At 43.4% G+C, this 23999-nt stretch overlaps 1 protein-coding gene across 1 annotated transcript in view; it reads right to left on the reverse strand.

Annotated features, from left to right (window-relative positions):
* LOC149263215 (protein KINASE OF THE OUTER CHLOROPLAST MEMBRANE 1-like) overlaps positions 1-23999 on the reverse strand; it is a 183153-nt gene that overhangs the window by 87971 nt on the left and 71183 nt on the right. Inside the window, exons 2-3 of the mRNA XM_089386960.1 lie at positions 12380-12771; positions 12109-12197 (exon numbers count right to left, since the gene is read on the reverse strand). Of these exons, the coding sequence (XP_089243086.1) occupies positions 12109-12197; positions 12380-12748 (458 nt within the window). The 5' untranslated portion in view covers positions 12749-12771. The remainder of the gene's footprint in view (positions 1-12108; positions 12198-12379; positions 12772-23999) is intronic.

A 23999-nucleotide genomic window follows, 5' to 3' on the forward strand; every position in this document is an offset into this window, starting at 1 on the left:
AATCTACCCCAAAAAGTCAAACAGGGTCAAACTGCGTTTTTCTGAGCTGTACACTGAAATTTGGAGAAATTTGCCTGACGGGTCGCGCGCCTTTGGGACCACTTTTGGGGCACTTCCAGGTGTCCAAATTGAGCAAGAGTAGGCTTGTTGGAAAGGTCTGTGAGTCTACTTTCCAACCCAACTGGAATTTCTGAATTTGGTGGTCATTTGCCCCTCCAAAAGTGCAATCTCCCAAGACTGCTTTCTGTGTCTCAAAAATGTGGTAGAAAGTCATTTTTTGCTTGTTTTTTGACTTTCTGGAGGCCCAAAACTTCATAAAATCTCTTGTCCATCGATGAGCATATGTAACTTCTCATGACAAATCTGGAAATGCTGAGTTTTTGCAAAATGGAGTTGCCAAGATGAAGGGTCGCGCGGGGGGTGAGACCCGTTAATGGAGAAAACCTGTAAATTCCCAGAGAAAACCAAAATTTACCCAAAATGTTCAAAATTTCTTGGGATTTGTGCTGTGGCTAGGCTATTTAGTGCCTTGCTCCTTCAAGGAAGCCTCGGCCAAGATGTGGAGGGGGTCGGACCTTTTTCTTCGTTTTTGTGCTTTGGCCAACCGCCTTGGATCTGGCGACTGTAATTTTGACATTTCTCTAAAACCATGACACATGTGCAAAAAGTGAAGGAGGTTTTTCTTCTTTGGCATGTTATGGACAAAAACCTCTCTCAGTTTTCCAAAATTCATCTTTTATTGCTCTGGAACATCATTTGAGTGCGACTTGTCCCGATGTGTGAAATAATGAATTTTGTCGAAATGGAGCGAAATGAAGGGGATAGGGGGCTTCTAAATTCTTGGGGAAATTTTTGGGAGTGGGGAGGGATATTAGGAAGCAGGGGAAAGTGGAATCTCAGAGATTGAGCGAGGGGAAGGGGTCCAAAAGGGCAAAACACATGCCCAACCTAGAAAATTGCCAGGTTGTAGCTAGAAAATAGGGTTTGTGCAAAAATGAGGAATTTGGCGAATCTAAGGGATGGGAAGTGTTTAATAAGGTACATGAAGGATAGGGGAAGGTGTATGAACATCTGGAAACAAGTTTTGCCGATGATTTGACCGTCCAAGAGAAATTGCCTTCAAAACCCTAGGAGAGGGAAATGACCTTGCCTGGGCGCAACCGAAGCATGAACAAGGTGTCAAATAACTCATTAGACACTGACATGATAATGAAAACCCTATGAATGATGATAGACTCAGCTGAATGATGACATGGACCGACATTTGGACAACTTTAGAAGGAGTGAAAGCAAACCCTAGACCTAATGCCTAGTGACCAAATTTTGCTTGAAGACTCACTGAAATGACAAAATTTGACCTTGACACTTCAAAATCACTTTGTAAGAGCATATTTGATCACTGGAGGAAGGCTGGAAAGACTGACACTAACAGGCGTGACTCCCTATCTTACCAGAATTCAGAATGTCCGAGATGAGGTAGCACTTGTAGGAGAGAAACCAGAGGACAGTGAACTTGTGTGAATTGCTCTGAATGGGTTTACCAGAGGTTGGGCAATGTTCGTCTAGGGAATTACTGTACGAGACAAATTGCCAGATTGGGAACGTCTTTAAAGTGATTTCACATAGGAGGAGCTTAGGCTCAATCTTGTCCAGTGCACTACCGGTAGCAGTAGCAAAGAGTCGAAGGTTGAGAAGGAGGAGGAGAACGTAGCCCTTATGAGTAAAGGGAAAGCAAAGAAAGGTCCCACTCAGGGACTAAGCTCAAAGGGAGGCGAAAAGCCAAAGAAGGATCTGTCAAAGATCAAATGCTTCAGATGTGGTGAGTTTGGTCACTACAGCACCCAGTGTCCCAAGAAAAAGGACAAGAAGGGGGAGCAGCAAACTGCAGCTTCAGCAGAGATAGATGAGTTGACCTCCAGGTTGGAGGAGTTTGCATTGATAATAGCTATACCTCCAGATGGAGGAGGAGCGTGATGCTTCAGAGTTGCAGGATCGAGAAAGGTCCAAGAAGGACAACATTGGACAAGTGTTTCCTTTTAGATCATTACCTTGGCTACATGGGCCCACAATAGCTAGTAGCAGGAGGATCGAGATGTCAGCGAGGTGTAGTTAGATCTTGAGCAATAGTGCAAAACTAGTTGTTGTCAGTTACTAGAGGGGTGTAGAGACAGTTGGGCGCACACAGATACTCAATAGAAAGAGCAAAGCTAGTTGCAGTCAAAGACTCAAAGGACAAGTGCAGAAGTCAATTGCGAGGGCAAGAAATCAGTTCTTAGTTGCAGTAGTTGCAGCAGCAGCAGCATGAGATCAGATGTAGCGCAGGCAGTGTTGGCAGCAATGCAAGGTGGCACAGTGCAGTGTCAGCAGCAGTGCAGATGCAGAGTGGTTTAGCTACAGGGTTAGCAGATGAATCAGAGTATGCGTAATGGTTTGCTGGGCAGTGATAGGTTGTTACAGATGTCAGAAACCAACAACGTGACACATGTTGAAGAAAAGGGTAACTAGGTCGGGTATTTGTCAATGTAATATTGATCTTTGTACTTGTCAAGAGAAAGAATTATTATTTTTATAATTAATATGAATGAGTTTCTTGCTCATTCCATAGGTCTAGGAAAGTCAAAAGAGTCAAGATTATATTGAAGAGCTCTACTTGAGCATCTATGTAATGAAAATGGGTCAACCTAATGTCTAGCAACCCTCCAAATGACGAGCACCATCCTCTCTATCACATCGGCTTGGAAATCGAATTAAAAGGCAGCCAAGTCAGCCCAAGTAATAGACACATCGGTTCAGCAATACAAGTCGGCTTATTTATGGAGATAGAACCACTATATATACCCCATTAGGGTCTGCACAAAAGGAGGAACAAAACACAAATAGATCTAAGATTTTCGAATAAAAAATTACAGGGTTTCAAAACTTCGCATAAACCTCTGCCACTTTGGGTACATCTAAAATCTCGCTGATAATCTCAGTGACATCTCAGACAAGTAATGGAACAAGAATCTCTTATGACGACCATGTTGTAGTGTCACAGTCACAAAAGGGATCTATAAGTTTTCGAATGGATATTACAGTCTCGGCATAATGAAGGAGCAGTGATAACAGTGACAAGGATGATCATAGTCTCAACCTAACGATGATGGAAGGATCTCATGGTGACACACTTCATCTCAACTTACATTAAGGTGCATTCATGATCCTATCACAATCATGATCTCCTTCTTGAAGGTTATGATCTCGATGAAGGTGTAGAGATGAACTTAGTAAAGGCACAGTGATGATCTCAATGAGCAGTCATGGTGCAGCAATGATGATCTTGATAAAGCAGTAATGATGTGATGATCTCAGCAATAGGAAGAGAATTGGTGTCTTGGTCAGTGGCTTGATAGGTCAAGGGTCATGGTCTTGGTAGTTGTCAATTAGAATCTCTATAAGAAGAATTTAGTGCGGGTTTTCCTCTCCAAGAGGGAGAGGTTTTGGCCCTGGCAGAAACCCAAACATCTTGTGTTCTTGGCTCTTTGTTTTGGTAGCAGTTTGATGAAGCAAACACACACACTAATAAGAAGAAGAAGGTCAAGCTAAAATAAATTGCAAAAGCACTTCCAAATTGTTATCAAGTCTAGAAGAATCACATTAATCCCACTTGCCCTAGATTCTTCAACATCACAGAGCGGAGATGTTATGAAAGAACAGCTTCCTCGCTAAGAGGGGGTGTTAGATTTTGTAGCATTGGACAGGTGTTCTAGTCTCGATTTGTGTCTGAGAGGCTAAGGAACACGAGATCTTCAAAAACCAGAAAAGGTTTCGCAAGATAAGCTTGTGAAACGCCTTAATTAAATTAATTACGCATCATTTTAATTTTTCCTAAGTCTAACTTAAAAACACTAGTTAATTAATGGGAATTAATTAAGGAAAATCGAGAATGCTCTAAAAACTCACATGGATCGAGTTTCAGATGATCTTAGCCATTGATGAGGATTTAATCATGGTTGTTGAAGCTCCGGTGAGAGATTATAAGAGCACGTTGATGGGATGGAGATAGATAAAGTTGTGAGAAAAAGAGGGAGGGCGAATTATCCAGGAAGTGCAAATTTCCCAGTGCATATTGATTCAGTGAGGGAAGAATTTGGGCCAATGGAGAAGTATCAGTGATTGAGGGAGCAACAACAAAGAGAACGAGAAATTTCCAGTGTCTCTCGAGTGCCAATTTGGCAGGAGATAGGAGGTCGAATATTTCTGCAGAGAGGACCGCATAGCTAGTGCGAGTGAGCCAAAACCGAGTACGAAGTGTCGAAAAGGAGGTTAATTTAGTGGTTGGAGGTCAAAAGATTATCTGGAAGGCGGAACAACTTCATTCCAGAGGTATAGGGAGGCATGACGACTGATCTAGAGCCAGCTAGCAGGCTATACGACTTTCCCAAGGCAGGTAGTGCGAGTTCTGGGCAAGCTGAGTTGTTGGGTAGAGAGGACGAGCTGGCGAGAGGGAAGCTGAATTATTGCAGAAGGGACAAAATTGCTCCAAATTATTTTGCCAGTATATTTTCCGAAGGATTGCCAATTGGGCATCCAGATATTGTACCCGAATTTTTACAACTGCATGATAGTAAAATAAACCCTCGTCTGCTGCACTAGTTTTCCCTTCAAGGATTTTCCGAGTACTTTAGTCCAAAAATCACTGTCGACTTTTTATGTGTGTGTGTATATTTCTCTGTTCCTGGTTTTATTTCCGCATTGTATTTCATTTTGGTGAATATTGCAATTGTGAGTTTATCGATATTTTCCGTAATAACAAATAAACTGCAAAACAGTTAGGAGATAAATTTCTAGTAATTGCAATCAAGGAATTTTTACAAGAGAAAGAGTAAAGAGAGTGACAGGGAGTTCAAAATGTTGAAGGTGGTGATCCAAGCCTTTCCCATCATTGGTGATCATTTGGCCCCCATTATTGGAAATGGGGAGAGAGAAAGGATAGGAACTAATTTGTGTGTAGGACTCCATACTCCAAGACTATCGAGGAAGTTGGTCGCCCTTCTCCATACAAAAGGCATCTACTCTCTGGTTGATGCATGTAATCAAGCAGAAGAGGATTGATGGTCATATGGATGGCAAACAAACAAGCATCTGGTGCTGGAAGGGGTCAGAGTAACTTAAGATCCTCTTTATTTTCATATCTTCCTTCTCAGGGAAAAATATGATTCTTCATATTGACCTTCTCCAGAGGCTACGTGGTATCAAAGCTTGTTTATGCACAAGGTTAAGGATGATCGAAAGTTATACAAGAAAAGGAGGGATAAGGATAAAACAGTAAAGGAAGCATATGTGCTATGTAGAAGATTGGGGAAGGAGAAAGTCCATAGAGCAACGATCTCAAATGATGTTCAGGGGGGAAGTCCTCCAATACAAATAAAGATAAAAGCAACAAAAACCAAAGAGGGAAAAACAGATTGAAGTTCAAAAAGAAAGTTCAGAATAAAGATCCGAGTAGAAAAGGAAAGCACCAGGTTAAATTCAAGGATGGATGTAGGTAATTAATTATTTCAATGATTTGTTGGTGAATTATGTCAGATGTAGAACTAGCTGACAAAATCAACATTTATTGGAATTTATAATTCTAACCTATTAGAAATTCTTCCTGTACTATCTGGTTTATTTCACCTACTTGTTTAATTACTTAACAAGTTATTTAACCATATAAATACTGAAAATAAACACAAGTACAGTCTCAACATCTACAGATCATCAACTGAAAGAAAACAAGCACACAAGTGACACCGTTATTTTTGGACAAATGTCCCCGGAAAAACCCAATGCGGGAAAACCGGTGCAGTTATTCTGAGGGTTATATTATTATGCAGTCTATCTGAGTACAACAGGGTGCCTAATCCGGCTCACCCGACAGAGAAAAATACACGGTAGCAATACCTCTATATCCGGAAACAGGTATTCAGAAAACCTGTCCCACGAAACCCTCTCCAGCACAACTGAAGCTCAGCGCTAGCCCTTCTGGCCTCTGCATCAGCCTTCTGCTGACCGGCGTCAGCCCTCTGAGGCATTGCACAGCCTCTGGGAGCCTTTGCGTCACTCCCTCTGCCCTCTGCGTGGATGACGCAGTCTCCCTGGGCTCTACGTTGCCTCTGTTGGGCTCTACATAGCCTGGACTGACTGCTACTCTCGCTCTCTCTACTTCTATGCTAGTCTCCCAGTATTTTCTATGCCTCTTTGCCTCGTACTCACTGCCCCATGTTGTTGATCATTGATTCAACTTTGCTTAGCAACCCCGCTCTAGCAAAATGAATGACTGATCACTCTGGTGTGTTATGCAACTGACCCTCAAGCCTCCTCTTATACTTTTCTCGTTGGTCCTTCAATGGCCGAGATTAAATCTCTAACCAACAACTAAGATAAGATTTGGCTTGATCCATGACTTTTGGAACCTTCTAACCCAGTTTTATATTAATACACATTAATATTTTATTTTTCCTAAGTTTATACTTAGGAACTCCATTAAAAATATTAATTATTTTAATATCTCCCAAATCAGTTAGAATCTGCCCAAACCATTTATGGAACTGGTTAGAATATGACCAAACCATTTCTAGTTCTTGGAGATCTCATGTGCTTTAGCCTCTCCACCAATTTTCATGGCTAGAGCATTTCTGATGCTACCCCAAATCAACACTCCCTCTTAGCGAGGACTGTGCTCTAGTAATACTCCACACTGAGCATTACCCTGATCATCTGGCACTGGTCCCTGTGTTGATGCTAGGCCTCCCCACCCAACACCCTATGCACTACTACATCATGTACTGTTGCTCATGGCCCTGCCATTGCCACTGCTGCATCCGTATGGAAGCTCCCTTTGCATCCGTGTTGTTGCTGGTCCATCCTCCCAACACTACATCCCCTCTCATCATGTTGCATCGTGCTACTGCATACTACTACTGCACTGCAACTCAGTTACTGAGAAGTAAGTAACTGATCCACCCAACTTCTGACATCCCTGTCAGGCTAGAAACACCCCCGATGCTAAAGCTCCCTCTATCGCTAACAAGTGCTCCCTCTACTAACCTCTGCGCTATTGCAACAACTCCCTGCATCTCGCACCATTGCACCCCTCTTTGTGCCATCTTGCACTGTTGCAACACTCTCGTGCCTCTCGCACTGTTGCAGCCTGCTAGCCTCGCACTGCCCGAAGACTCCTACACTGTAGCACTCTCTGTCACTTCATCTGCATCCGTCTCTACCAACATCCAACATCCGCCAGTCTTGTTACTCCTCTTTGGGGCTCCCGTAGCAAGGTATAATCCAAGAGGTTGGGTACCTCAAGGATCTTTCCGCCCATCGCCTGTAGTCATCCTGACTATAGCTTAATGTCTCCCCACTTCTTCTCAAGTGGCACATGAGCACTCATGGCACAATCGTCATCCTCCTCAACTTCTTTCTCTGCCTTCGCTGGTGTTGCCTTCGACTCAGAAGCCTCTCCCTTACTCTTCTTCCTCAAACACTAGTTCGCAAAATGTCCCAGTTCCCCACAATGGAAGCACTTGACCTTGGAGAGGCCCTTCTTCTTCCTCTTCTCCTGCTTTCCCGCAGATGCTAGAGTTGCATCCTCTTCTTCCTCCTTCTTGATCCTGACCCCTTTGTCGCTACTCCCCGCCTTGGTCAGTGGTCTAATCTCTTCTTAACAAAGAGTTGCCCACAGTTCTTCCCAATCCAGAAGACTCGTCCTGCCCAGTATGCTTTGAACAATACCTCCCAATCTTCGAAACTACGTTAAGTGCAGTCCTCACCATTAATTCCTCATCCAGCGTGGCTCCTATGGAAGTTAGCTAGTGGCGGGTCTCCTTCAACCGATCGAGGAAGACATCTATCTGCTCTCCCTTCTGCATCTAGTATGTCAGGGAAATAATTAAGGAATTTAGACTTCTGTGATCCATAACATTGTTTAGATAATCTTCGGCAAAATCACATAACCAATCTTTTGTCGACGCGTTTCGAACCAACCAGTGTGGTTCATCGTCAGGACAAGTTGAAGAACCAATCTGGCCTAGCTTGCTTAAATAGAGGTGCAGAGACTCCAGGGTTAAAAATACCAACCTAGCTTGCTTAAATAGAGGTGCAGAGACTCCAGGGTTAAAAATACCAACCCTGGAGTCTCTGCACCTCTATTTAAGCAAGCTAGGCCAGATTGGTTCTTCAACTTGTCCTGACGATGAACCACACTGGTTGGTTCGAAACGCGTCGACAAAAGATTGGTTATGTGATTTTGCCGAAGATTATCTAAACAATCTAGTATGTCGTTAGTTGATTCTCCAGGAGCATCTTCCTCTGCACGAAAATATGTTGGTACAATGTCTTCAAGGTGTCCCACATCTCCTATGTCGTTTCCTTCTCGGCAATATGTGGTACCACATGATCCTTGACCCCATCAAGGATGATGCACTTAGCCTTAGCCATTGCCTCCTCGTACCAATCATTTGCTACTGAGTCAACTAGGATAGCCATCGTTCTCAAGGCAAAGCCCTTGATGCGATGTCTGTCTAGAATGGATAAGATCCTGGCCTTCCAGACCACAAAGTTGGACGCTCTGTTCAGCCTATCCTGATCTCTTAGCCCATTCACGGCCATCTCTCTGCTCTTCTCTGTCGACTCCTCCGAGTCTCTCTACTTCCCACCTGGAAGTTCTCAGTTCGACTCTTGCTGAGTCTCTCTACTTCCCGTCTGGAAGTTCTCTTTTGGACTCCCTCTAAGTCCCGATTTCCCTCCTGGAAATCCTTCTGCCAACATCAAGTTGCCCCCCTCCGATCGTCTGTGCAACTGCAACACTAATCCGGATTCCTTGGCTAGAAATCCGCTTCGACAGCAACTCCCTCCACCTTGGTCTTGCCCTATTAGGTACTGTTCTAACCACAGTAGCCCACCAGCTTTGCTCCGCAAACTACCCACAACCTCCTATGCCCCAACAATTGAAGGATTGAGCCTCTTGGCTCTACACAATCCCGGCACCGGCAAAACAACTCCCTCAGCCAACTGCGTCAGCCCTCCTGGCCTCTGCGTGAGCTTGTTTCTGCCCTCCTCAGCCTCTGCGCTGCCTCTCTCTGGCCCAGACTGATGACGCAGTCCCTCTGCATCACTCCTTCCTCTGTCGCTTTCTACAAGGATCAACTTTGTCACTCGGGACAACTGAATCTGCTGCAAATGCTCTGCTAAGTTGATGCCTTCAATTTTCCTGTGATCTATAACCACGCTCTGATACCATGTTGGAATTTCTAATTCTAACCCGTTAGAAATTCTTCTTGTACTATCTGGTTTATTTCACCTACTTGTTTAATTACTTAACAAGTTATTTAATCATATAAATACTGAAAATAAACACAAGTACAGTCTCAACATCTACAGATCATCAACTGAAAGAAAACAAGCACACAAGTGACACCGTTATTTTTGGATAAATGTCCCCGGAAAAACCCAATGCGAGAAAACCGGTGCAGCTATTCTGAGGGTTATATTATTATGCAGTCTATCTGAGTACAACAGGGTGCCTAATCTGGCTCACCCGACAGAGAAAAATACACGATAGCAATACCTCTATATCCGGAAACAGGTATTCAAAAAACCTGTCCCACGAAACCCTCTCTGGCACAACTGAAGCTCGGCGTTGGCCCTTCTGGCCTCTGCGTCAGCCCCAGGAACCTCTGCGTCAGCGCTCTGAGGCACTGCGCAACCTTTGGGAGCCTCTGCGTCACTCCCTCTGCCCTCTGCGTGGATGACGCGGTCTCTCTGACGCTGCCCTACCTCTGCTGGGATCTGCATAGCCTGGATTCACTGCTACTCTCACTCTCTCTGCGTCTGTGCTAGTCTCCCAGTATTGTCTCTGCCTCTCTGCCTCGTACTCACTGCCCCTCACTGCTGATCACTGATTCAACTTTGTTTAGCAACCCCGCTCTAGCAAAATGAATGATTGATCACTCTGGTGTGTTCTCCAACTGACCCTCAAGCCTCCTCTCATACTTTTCTCGTTGGTCCTTCAACGGCTGAGATTAACTCTCTAATCAACGGCTAAGATTAGATTTGGCTTGATCCATGACTTTTAGAACCTTCTAACCCAGTTTTATATTAATACCCATTACTATTTTATTTTTACTAAGTTTAGACTTAGGAACTACATTAAAAATATTAATTATTTTAATATCTCCCAAACCGGTTAAAATCTGCCCAACCCATTTCTGGAACTGGTTAGAATCTGCCCAAACCATTTCAGGGTCTTGGAGATCTCATGTGCTTTACCCTCTCCACCAGCTTTCATGGCTAGAGCACATCCGATGCTACCCCAAATCAACAACGTCGAGCATGCAGGATACACGATGGATTGAGTGGGACATCAAGCAAACCAAGGAGCTCCATTCAGAAATCTTGCTAACATTCCCTAGAAATCTCAATAGATATTGTCAAGATGTAGATATAGTTAAGTACTAGAAGTCCAATAACTAGGCCAAAGCCAAGACAAGTAAAGGAGTTTGACAAATCGCAGGTTGCAATCTCTGATGCATAAGCATCAGAGATAAAAAAACAAAGGACTGTAACTGAATGTAATGTGCAAGCCAGGATGTTATAAGGATATTACATGATCCTGATAATGAAGTACCACTTAATGTGATACCATATTTGTAAATATCACTCGTTTTGTTTTATGTTCAGATTATATTAACTACTCAAGTTGTCATTGTTTGTTATTCCATAAATGATACGTTGAATGGAACAAAATTCTGTTGGTATGTTAGCAAAGAATTGGTTATCTAAATTCAGTGTAGTTCAAAGCACACGTTCAATTTCATCCCAAAACAAAGAGGATGGCCTTTTGGAGCTGGCCCTAGTTGCAAGCTCAATAGCTCAGCCAAAACTACAGAGCCATAATTATAAAGTGAGACTTTTCATAAAGGATATTCAAAATTGAAGTCACATACCCATAATATACATAGATAAACGTCAATTTTATTTTACAATGCTGAATTACTACCACCTTACTTTTGTGCATCAAATATGTGTATGTGCATGTGCATGTGCTGGATCATATATCCATAATATGCACACATAAACTCCAATTTTATTTTACAAACTGAATTACTCCCACCTTACTTTTCAGCATTAAATATATGTGTGTGAGAGCACACACATGTGCATGTGTCTATTTTGTAATTGAAGATTACATCTTGATTTGAAATTTTATGCATTGCCTGCTTACTAAGTTGATTTAGAACCCAACCCTGTACAGAGCCAGCCAGCCCCACCCCAACTAAAGCAGAACGAAATACCAGATCATGTAGCTAGCCTGTCTGATGGTATCAGCTACAAGTTCTTCATCCAGCCACTGTTCTGCTGATAAGACATTTGACTTAGTTATTTTCCTCCATATAGTTAGGGACTGCTCACGGAGATACCTTGAATTTTGATATCAAATATAGGTTTGGAGTTTACAAAATAATTATATATCTTGTGCCTATGTATCTTGTCACACCAATTAAACTTATTAATGTATATGTTGCTACTTCTCTAACCCATATTTTGAAAATAACCCAGACCCATCACCACATCCACAGCCTCAAACTATTGTCTCCATTTTATGCAATCCCAACAGTAATTAGAAGAGTCTTGCAACAGTTCTCAGAGTTGTACAGTTTGAGAAATGGTCTCTGTGCATGTGCAGTACGATTATCAGGAAACGAATGTGAGCATTATCCATGGATAATTGATGTGACCAAGCACTTCTCTTCATTTGGATAATGCACGAAATAACCTAATAAGTGAAACTGAATCAAAGATCCATGTTTTTATCTCCCATATTCAAGGATGTGAAAGACAAGAATGGAAAAAGAACACTGAATACCATTAAAATTTGCCCAGCTCTCTCATCTAATTAAGAAAATGCTGTAGCACACTACAATTATAATATTACTTGTCAAAAGATATTACATGCCATTCAACAATATCAATCTGCAACTAAGGGGAACACACAGTTACACCAATTGTTATAGGGAAAATTTAGATTCCTCCATCAGACAAAGAGAGAAAACTCAAATAAATATACATTTCAAGATATGATGGCACCTTAAGATATCTGAAAATGGGAGATCTCCTTTCAGATGGGCCATTTTGTCTCCCACAGAGCCTTCATAAAACTTCATAACAATGCAAATCTGCACACACAATGAAAGCGCCTGTGATCAAGATGATATCTAACATTCAATTGCCACTTCCGACAGTTCATATGAAAGGCTCCAACAACTTAAGCCAATAGATAGAACAGCTCCACTGAACTAAAGCCATAAATATAACCAAGTAACAACACAATTTGAAATAGGCTTATGGAAGCTATTACCTTCCCATTTTTTACTGAGATGCCATATGGCCAACAAACATGTTGTGTGCCCTTATACTTGTCAAAGATGCCCTCGAATTTTGCCACAAATGGCTGCATTTGTTCCTCCCTTATGAAATTTAACATTTTAACAGCCACTTCATGGTATTCATCATAATCATCAGCAAAATGATGAAGAGTTGCAATCCACACATCACCAAAAGGGCCCCTGCCAATTCTATGTGTAAGTTTTAAGACCCCAGGGTCAATCCATGGACCAGACTGGATAGGCAGTGCTGTCACTGTTTTAAGGCGTTCTGCATCTCCTTCAAATAACTCGTATTCGAAAGGACCTTTGGATGGTGAAGAACTACCAATATGAGTACCCATATTATACACCTATGGATTCAAACCTGTTTACAGAGGAAGACAAGGGCAAGGATTGGTACAAACTTTAAAAATTCTCGATATAGAGAAACTTCCAAATCATGGTATGCAATAACTGTTATAATGAGGAGGACAATTTGCAAAATATGAAGAAAAAAAAGTGCGAAGTCTAGGCTTATAAAGTATTCTAATGTGAAAAAATGCGAAGGGTCAGCCAACAAAATACATAAAGGAATGTAAGAACAAAATCCAAACTCACAAAAATTGATTTGCCTAAAGTACATTCCACAGGTTTACAAATACTGAGTGTCTTATATCAGATTACATATCGACTTCAGAGTCTCAGCCAGGAGGGTAGATGTCTACTCTTCAGGAAAGAACCTAAGTTTATGAAGCAAAGGCAGCATTATCATGATAACAAGCCTAGCTCAGAAATCCAATGAGATAAGAGTATTATCTTGTCAAGCATTTACAAATATAATTTGCACCTCAAATAAATGATGACATTTCAAGTGGTCCTTACCTCCTCACATGATAAACACATTAATAAAGTTAGAATGCAACACTATTAAAGCTCTTCAAAATAACATAAAAACTTCACAAGAAAGCTATCAATACACAAGCAACTCTTCTAATAATTATCAGTGCTCACCATCAGATCAAGTTCACAAAATCAATTACAAGAAGATTAACAAACCAACAATTAACACCAAGAAAAGGCATAGATTAATAACTGTCAACTTGGGAGCCGCTTTGTGTTGCCTAACATGGTTTATTCATAAAAAGAAAATGTAGACAGACATATCATTGATAAAATAACATGAATGATGATTTGTCTTTAGGAATTAAAAACGAAGGACTTCATTAGGACTCTTTGTATTTCAAACCTGCCTTCAAATTCACTCAAAAAATAGATCACGCACTGGGCATCAACTATGCAAATTTACATATGCATCGTACCCAACACCCTCTGTGCACTTTGAGGATATGGGGTACTCCTTTAACCACCCAGATTCACACCAATTTTTACTTTGTTACCATACCTCATTGTGCCATTATTAACTAACTACCATATGCAGGAATGACAGTACAAATTTATGCATCACAATGAAACCAATAATTATCCATTAGACCATAATTTATAAAAGCAAGCTAATACAAACAGTCAGAATTGACTGAACTAGAAATTAATTCAACCATGACATAAGCAATAACAACCTAGTATTAATTCAACAAAATTCACAAATAGATTTATGAACACTCATCTATCTACAATCGTCCCGCAACTGATATAAAAGACGGAAATTTAGCCCAACAATAGGCTACCTGTTGTAGCAATTATCTCTACAACAGAGGCCACCCTCAAGCTAAGGCTATGTATCCACAAAGACGCATTCTTCATATGGCTGTCACTGCTTTCTTTTCTCATAGCCCAATTCCCAGAGTCACAAACAATATCTACATTTACAGCAATCTCAATCTACGGCCCTCTTCCCCATCACAACCTGCACAACCCAAGGAATGGGATCCCCTTCACTGCTCAACGCTATACCACTTCCCTTCACCAACTTCAATGTAGGCTAGCCAAGAAATCTCCCTGTTGGGATTCAGAGGATTTCTGAATGATAGTAGTTATATTCCCTACAGCCACATATCTCACATAATTCATGGTTGTAGCTTTCCATAGTTTAGTACAGTATGCTCCTAGCAATTTTCTCAGGATAAGTCTTCCAATTCCCCAACCAAGTGGTAGTTTGCAAAGTAATCGGAACATCTAAGAGTTGGGTCCCTGATAATTTGAATGGCATCCAACATTCGAACTCTCTTCCAATTCTTTCAACCCAAAAAGTAATTTCCTTGCATGGCAAAAAGTGAATCTTTAAGTTGGATGACATGAAGGGACCATGTATCTCTATGGAGACCCACATACCTCCTTGATGCACTACCCCCCCACCACCCCAAAACCTTAATAAAATAGCAATTAGCTAATAATCAAGGGACATAATTAAGTTTTGCAAGGACTTTGGGTTGAATTCCTTACTAAGATCCTTTTCCTTAGCCTACATAAGTCCCCTTGTCTTTCCTCTCTTGTGGAGTCACAGCCCCATTTCTTTTGTCTTTCTCTTCTGCAGATGGTGATGTACTTTTTATTAACATTCAATGTTCAGTTACAAACTATATTTGTCAGCTTATGAATGTACATCACAGCCATACACAACACTAAAGCAGGGATCAAAACTGGGGTATTACATTCCTCTCCCTCTAGATTTTGCACCATCCTCAGTGCACATTACCATTATATACAATTTCAACAATTTTTACATCAAAATGGCAAAACAAATGTGAATATGCCTCCCACATTGCATCCTCCAACTCCCATGTTATTTCTTCAGGGTTGTAGTGGGTCCATTAGACCTTTACCTACCTTGACTCATTCCTAAGTACAGTGACCTTCCTATCCAATATGCACAGTGGTTGTACATGGAAGTCTCATTCTAATTCCACCCGGATCAAAGTCCAATCAATGACATAGTTAGGGTCATGCACATACTCCTTCAACAACAACACATGAAAAACACTATGCACTTTTATGGCAACAAGCAATGCAAGCATGCACGCAACAAATCCTATCATATCCAGGCTATGTTGCAGGAAACGTAGGGCAAGGGGGCGTTTCCGTACGGAAACGGGTAGGAAACGCTGAAACGCGTATGGTACGGCCCTGAAACGCGTTTCAGGCCATATTGCCACATTTCACGAAACTGAAACGTGGCTAGTACGGCCTGAAACGCATTTCAGGGCCGTACGACTCACATTTCAGCTTTTTACTTGTGTTTTTTTTTATTTTTTTTTTAATTTGTTTTCTAATTTATTTTTAGGTTATCCTAGTGACTTCTAGTTGCTTCTAGATGCCTGTCTAAAGTTATAAAAGTGAAATTTTGCCCTAGTGTTCATATGCAGTTCATGGTAATGTTAAGAATGTTAAATTCTTAAAGTAAAAGTGATATTCTCCTTTTTTTTTTCATTTTCATCCTTTTATTTAAATTTTTAACATTACCATGAAATGACTCAGGATGTTTGAGAGTGGTTTCGCCCTCATTGGATTTCATATGGAGAAAGTAGAATTTTAGATCTCACTCAAAATCCAGCGGACTTATCTATTTTTCAGGATTTCAGGATTGGGGGGATTGCAATGTTTCCATGGGATTTTATCATGTACTAGGGTATGGAACTTGTATTTAATCAAGAGAACCAAGCCCTCTATGCAGGGGAGACACCCAATAATGAAGAGCATGTAGGGTACTAGGGTATGAAAGTTGTATTTAATCAAGAGCACTAAGGTCGTTCGACTATGTAAGAGGAGACTCCCAATCAAGCACGAGACAAGAAATTAGAAATTTCTCGTGGCCAATTTTGGATATTTCTGTTTTCATTATGTGATCATTCATGAGTAAATGTGATGTAAATTTGGAGACTTATGGTTTATGCATTGACAATTGACAATTTTATCATAATGTAATAAATTAGAATGTATCATATATGCTTTATGATTGCACATATTTCTTAAATGTCCTGATATATATATATATATATATATATATATATATATATATATATTCGCGTTTCCCCGTTTCCAAAATTTGGGGAGGTCGCTTTTCGTATCAGTTCCCGTTTTAGAAACTCGTACCCGTTTCCCCATTTCATGCAACCTAGTATCCAAGATTTCAAAAGGACCACCATATATGGCTATCAACTTAGTCTAGCTTCCCAACTTTAACAAACTTTTCTTTGATCTCACTTTGATAAACACATTCTCACCAAACTTAAATTACCTTTGTATTCTAACTTTATTTATATAACCCATTTACTTTATGTTGCAGGAAATGCCAAAAATGGTAGCGTACCAGTACCGAGGACGACCTGAAACACCGAAACGGGCTTGAAACAGGGCTGAAACGCCACCCGCCGTACCATATGGTGTTTCACAATTTCGAAATGCTTGACAATACAGCCAACGGCGTTTCAGCCCCGTTTCGACCCCAACTGGCCGAGTTTCGGCGGCCAAAAAGGAAAAATTAGATTTCTTTTGGCCTTTTTCGACCATCTCAAGGAGTGGAAAAAGGGCGTGGGCCCCATCTAACACCAAAACACACTATTAAACCAATTTTTATGTGGTTGTTAGGTAAATTTACAAATGGAATTCTCTAGACGATTAGAAGAATAGAATTCTCTAGAAACCCTATGAGCCTCTTCTTTTCTTTAAAAAGGAACTTCACTCACTCATTTCTCACACATTGTTTTGCAAGAAGAGCTTCCTATAGCAGCAACAAGGATTTTATTTGTGTTTTGGAGCGTGGGCAACAAGAGCAAGGACATGGGCAGTAGCTAATTGGGTGAGTTTTTCATTTCCTAATTTTGCATCATTCATGGCTTCTCAAAGTTGTGTTTCAAGTGCCCTAAATTGGGTGAGTTTTTCATTTTGTATTATTGTAATTTTGCAGCATTCATTGCTTCTCAAATTTGTGTTTCAAGTGCCCCTAAATCCACTCAAGCAAGCAGGCAGCAAGAATATTATCCTCTATGGAAGTATGTTACCAAAGTGAAGCAGATGGGTTCCGGTCGTACATAGGAATGGAAGTGCAATTTATGCAAAAATGAAAAGACCTTCAAGGGATATTACACGAGTGAAGACCCACATTTTGCATGAAGAGAAAAAGGGTATTGACGTGTGTGCACATACAAAAAATGCAGAGGTGAGGGCTATTTTCAAGAAAGAGAGCAATGATGCTCAAAGGTTGAAGGATCAAAGAAGCAAGATCAACATGGGCACTACCAATCCTAACATGTCTGATAGCGTTGAGGCAAGGATTGTTCAGAAGCAAGAAAGAGGAGGGCACTAGAAGTAGAAGAAGAGTTATCAAAGCCATCAACTCCAATTCAAGACAGAAGATTGTTGAAAATGCTTGATATTCAAGGGAGAGAAGAAGTTGACTCATGTCATGTCCCTTCTCAAACGTATTAGTCACAAGGTGCAGCACCACATTTTTGGCATCATTTTTGGCTTAGGAGGAGGGCCCCACACGCAGAACTTAGGAACTATAGGGAATTCGACTTTATTTTTGGCAGCTAGTGGAATGTGGGGGCCACCCACATGAATAATTCGAACTTGGCTTTTGCATGAGCTTGGAGGGAATCAAATTAGTGGAAGGAGGGGCCCACATGAGGCTAAGGGGGCCCAAGGTGATAAAAGAGGAAGGAGCTCTCATTTTGCGGCATCTTGATCATTTTACAAACAAACTCATCTTTGTACGCTCTGTTGCTTAACAAGCCTACCAATTGTTTAGCCACGAATCTTCCAAGCGAGAGATTCAACCTCTACATCGGGGGACCATCCGTGCCCGCCCTAGGGAGGCTGTTCCACAGGGATTTTGGAGGTTCTAGCATAGTCATACAATTCATCCAGCCACGCAGAGAAGGAGACTGCATATTTCCTGCGCAGCCAGAAATACGCAAAAGGAGATTGAGCCAACAAGGAGGTCCATAGCTTGCAGGGAGTTCCAGGAGCTGGAAAGGCTGTTGGTTGAGGACATTTTTGCTGGATTTTACAGCCAACTCGACAGATATTGCAACAGTATGATTTTCTGGGTAGAGGGATTGCGCAAAGGCCTCTGGCAGCAAATTCGTGGTGCTTAAGAGAGTAGTCATCCAGGCCAAGAATCATCCGAGGAGCAAGAAGTCAGTCAGCAAAGGTGAAGCCAGCATTCTAGGGGTGTTTTCAAAGCGATTTGCAGGCTATTTCCTGCAAGTTGAATTTGGCAGCAGCAACTGGGGAGGAGCTCCAAGGAGGCCGAAATTCCAAAGTCAAAACCAGAGAAATTCCCTTCTGGGTTTTTCTGGGTTTTGTCCAAGGAGTCCGAGGCTGAAAGGATATAAATTTCTGGGCAGTTTTTGGGCACATTCCAACAAGTCGAAGTTCAGCAGGGCAGTGGTTTTACTGGGACAACGCAGTGCAGAGTGGTGCAGCAACTGGGCAGCCTTCAACTCAGCTATTCCATCACCTAGGTTTTGTCAAGCTTGTCCTTGAGACAAGCCCAGGTGCACCACTCCATTTTATATTGTACCTATGCTCTCAGATTTTATAATATATGGCTCAGCAGTTCCAGATTTACAGTGTTTTCATGGATGTATAATGCATGTTTTTAATTTTATGCTGTTGCACTGTTTATTTGTTTAAATATCACTCATATTCCTACATAGGAACATTACAGTGGTATCAGAGCCTAGTTCTTGGCTCAGTTGTGGGGTTTGTTTCCTATGAGAGGAGAAGACCAGCAAAACATCACTTACCAGAGGCAGAGGTACAAGAGCAGAGAAAGGGAGTTAGAAATTATGCCAGATACGGAGGAAAGAGGGAAAGTAGTGGCCAGAGAGGAGGAAATGGCAAAGCCCAAGAGCAGGGAGGAGATGGCTTTCGATAGCCTCCTGAGGGCCTTGAGTGACTTGGCCAAGGGGCAGAAAGACATGTTGGAGGAGATCAAGTCACAGAACAGAGACAGGGCCACACCTAGAGGGTTTTTATGTGGAGAAACTTCCAGGGCCTCTCAGCCTTTCGATCACCCCTCACCAGTAGCGCAGCGCCCTTCAGTTAGTGTGCCAACTAGGGCTACACTACCCTCTTTCATGCCAGTGACACAAATCGAACCAGCAAGGGAGGAAGACACCGCTCAGATGGGGGATTACTTCAGAGAGTGTTAGGTGATGGACGAAGACTTCAAAGAAGCCCTCTCCTTCAGAGAAAACTGCAAGCTCAAGCAGAGTGAGAGGAACGAGGGGTACGGAGGACAAGGGACCCAAAACTATGAGCTGCAAAGAACTATAGGGAGGATGTATTTCCCTACATTTGATGGCACTGCCAAGTGCACAGCCAGGGCTTGGGTTGAAAAGATGGACACATACTTTCAACTCAACCGGATGATGGAGCAGGAAGCCATTAAGATGGCAGCGTTGCACTTGGAGGGGGAAGCCCATGACTGGTGGTTTCACGGCCTGACCACTTTGGGGCATGCCCAGATAGTTTCTTATGAGGACTTCACCCAGAGGGTGGTGGAGCGATTTGATCAGAGGGATCCGGAGGCATCTTTCAGGGAACTGACACAACTGCGCCAAACAGGCAACCCAGAGCAGTACTTCTCAGACTTTCTGTGTGTGTCAGTGATGGTCTCGGATCTGTCCGAGGCAAGGAGGGTATACACCTTCATTGAGGGCTTTCTTGAGCCCCTGCGTGGACTGGTGAAGTCACGCAAACCCTCCACGCTGCAGGAAGCGATTGTGTGCGCCAGATATTTACAGGGGGCCATCCCCAAGACCAAAGCGTCATTTCTTGCACAGACCCATTTTCCACAGAAGGGGCATGAGACTAGACCCCCACCACCGAGGACCACACAGGGGAGGGGGCAGTTAGATGAGGAGACATGGAAGGACCTCCGGAGGAGGAAGCTGTGCTTCACATGCAAAGAGCCCTGCACACCTAGCCATAGGTGCACTGCAAGTAGAACACATTACATTGAGGTCTTTTCTGACAGTGACCAAGAGGACGAGGTGGAGCAGGATTGTGGTGGGATAGATGGAGAGAGTCCAACGGACAGAGGGCCACCACCACCACCTCCATTAGGAGGGGCATCTCTTGCCACATCAAGAGGAGTCCTCGCTTCTTTATGTGGGATTCCTAAGTTCTTGACACTCAGGATCAGAGGTACAATACAGGGACAAAGGGTGTCGGTGTTGGTGGACAGTGGAGCTACCCACAATTTCATAGATGCACAGCTGGTCCAGAGGAGGGGCCTCACCACAGCAGAGTTTGAGGGGTTCTTAGTCCTAGTACCAGGTGACCGTACCATCTAATGCACCAGATACATACCCTCCTTGACAGTAGTTATGGGAACTACTCGATGACAGACCACTTCTTTGTGGTCGATGTGCCAGACACCAACGTGGTGATGGGTGTCTAGTGGTTGTATTCCCTTGGGCGAGTCACAACAGATTGGAGGAAACCTGAGATGGAGTTCATGGGGCCAGATGGCAAGCTGGTGGTATTAAGAGGCATGTAGTCTTATCCACCTCAAACAGTTTTGACCCACAGGATGGAGGCAGATCTCCAACATGGGGACATTGCATGGGCAGTCGAGTTGAGGATCTCAAAGGTTGGGCGACAAGCGCAGCCACCACCAGCGGACATACAGGGTTTACTAGATAGATATGCAGTAGTGCTCGGGGACATTCCACCAGGGCAACCACCAGATAAAGGGTTTGAGCACACCATTGAGCTTGAGCCGGGTATACAGGCAGTTATCACTACTCCTTACAGGCACCCCAAATCCTATAAGGCCAAGATAGAGAAGGCCATCCAGGAGTTGCTGGCGTTGGGCCATATCATGCCAAGTTCCAGTCCTTTCGCTTCTTCATAGTGCTGGTGAAGAAGAAGGATGGAACCCTCCAGATGTGTATCGACTACCGAGCCCTTAACCGAAAGACTCTTAAGAACCAGTACCCCATTCCCCGCATTGATGAGTTGATGGATGAGCTTAGAGGAGCCAAGTACTTCTCTAAGATTGATCTGCGTTCAGGGTACCACCAAATCAGAGTACGGGATCAGGACATCCTGAAGACAACATTCTGGTGCCACTATGGGCACTTTGAGTTTTTGGTCATGCCATTTGGGTTGACCAACGCTCCAGCCACATTCCAGTCTTGCATGAACCATATCTTTCGGGGACAGCTGAGGAGGTTCGTGCTAGTGTTCTTCGATGACATCCTGATCTATAGCCGGACGTGGGAGGAGCACCTCCAACACTTGGAGGAGGTATTGTGCATTTTGGAGGAGCAACAGTTTTATGCCAAGCTCTCCAAGTGCGAGTTTGGATTGACAGAGATGCTTTATCTCGGGCACATCATTGGAGCAGATGGGGTGAAGGTTCACGAGGAGAAGATTCGGGCCATCCGGGATTGGCCAGTACCCCAAGATGTGACTATGCTGAGAGGCTTCTTGCGAATTTCCACTTACTACAAAAAGTTTGTCAAAGGATTCTCACAGTTGGCAGCACCTTTGACCGACTTGACCAAGAAAGGGGCCTTCACATGGACTGATGGAGCACAGGCCGCCTTTGATCACCTCAAGGAGGTGATGAGCAATTGCCCTGTTCTGGCACTCCCAGACTTTTCCCAGCCATTCGCGGTGGAGTGTGATGCATCCGGGGTAGGAGTTGGAGCCATATTGTCACAGGAGGGGCATCCCATAGCTTTCGAGAGTCGGAAGCTCCTACCGCTTGAGTTGTCATATCCCATATATGACAAGGAGATGTTAACCATTATGCATGCATTGGCCAAGTTTCGCCAATACTTGGTGGGCAACTGATTCCGAGTGAACACTGATCACAACAGTCTTCGACATTTCATGGGGCAACAGGGCCTCAATGACAGGCAGCAGAGATGGGTCAATGAGGTGCAGGCCTATGATTTTGACATTGAGTATATGCGAGGCAAGCACAACGTGGTGGCCGATGCTCTATCCAAGAGACCAGTTGGGTTATCTCTCATGAGCATCTGCCAAGATTGGAAAGCTCAGCTGTTGGTGGAGTACTCCAAGGACAGGAGGGCATGCGAGGTGCTGGAGGGGACACATGCAGATGAGCATTACCATGTGATGGATGAGGTCATCTATTACAAGGGGCGCATTTACTTGGTGCCCAACTCGCAGTTGAGGAAGAGGGTGCTCTAGGCAACTCACGATTCACCACTATTAAGACACCAAGGGTTCGGAAGACTTACAAGGTTGTTCAAGAGAGGTTCACGTGGAAGGGCCTCAAGGAGGACCTGCTACAGCACGTACGGGAGTGTGGGGCGTGCCAGTGGAACAAGGGGGAGCTGACTCATCCTGCAGGGCTACTACAGCCACTTCCCATTCCGGAGGGGAAATGGGAAAGTATTTTGATGGATTTCATCACTGGGCTCCCCACAGTATAGGGGAAGGATTGCATATATGTAGTGGTCGACAGGTTGACCAAATTTGCCCACTTCTTCGCCATCCCCACTAGGTACACGACTGCACAAGTTGCCGAGTTGTTCTTCCGGGAGGTGTTCAGGCTACATGGGCTCCCCAAGAACATTGTGAGCAACAGAGACAGCAGATTCATGGGTGGCTTTTGGCAGGAGCTCTTCAGGTTGGTTGGGACGGAGCTCACTCCTAGCACCAGTTATCACCCTCAGACGAAGTGGGTCAACCAATGCTTGGAGGGGTACCTGAGGAACTATGTGAAAGGTCAACAGAGGACGTGGATTCAGTGGTTGCACTTGGGCGAGTTCTGCTACAACACCACGCACCACATGTCTATCAGTATGACTCCTTTTCGTGCCCTCTATGGATATGATGCACTAACTTTTGCTGATATTGTTTTCGGAGACAGCCAGGCCCCAAAGGCCAAAGACTGGGTCCAAGAGAGCAAAGATATCCTCAAGGCTCTCAAGGATAATTTAGTGATAGCCCAAAATCAGCAAAAACTGTATGCAAATCGGCATAGGATAGAGAGGCATTTTGAGGAGGGGGACTTAGTATACCTCCGATTGCAGCCTTACAGACAGTCTACGTTGAAACAAAAGGGGGTCGAGAAGCTACAGCCACGCTTCTATGGGCCCTACCGGGTGACTAGGCAGGTTGGAGTGGTGGGTTATGAGCTAGACTTGCCTCTGGGGAGTAGAATCCATAAAGTATTTCATGTCTCATGCCTGAAGAAGGTGTTGGGACAACAGGTGACAGCAGTGGCTGATCTACCCCCGTTGGATGATGAGGGCCATTGGTGTTGGAAAGAGAAGCCATTTTGGAAAGAAGGGAGAGGAAACTGAGGAGTAGGACCATCAGGGAGTTCTTGGTATGCTGGAAGAACTTACCGGATGAGGATGCCACCCGGGAAGGTGAGCACATAGTGGAGGACCCAGCTTCGAGGTTGCTTGATGGCGAACAACATTTGGGAGGGGAGGACTGTCATGTCCCTTCTCAAATGTATTAGTCACAAGGTGCAGCACCACATTTTTGGCTTAGGAGGAGGGCCCCACATGCAGAACTTAGGAACTATAGGGAATTCGACTTTATTTTTGGCTTAGGAGGAGGGACCCACACGCAGAACTTAGGAACTATAGGGAATTCGACTTTATTTTTGGCTTAGGAGGAAGGACCCACACGCAGAACTTAGGAACTATAGGG

This window comes from Pinus tabuliformis, chromosome 6, assembly GCF_031772625.1.
Source record: "Pinus tabuliformis cultivar Carrire ecotype Pingquan chromosome 6, CPIR1, whole genome shotgun sequence".
NCBI lineage: Eukaryota > Viridiplantae > Streptophyta > Pinopsida > Pinales > Pinaceae > Pinus > Pinus tabuliformis.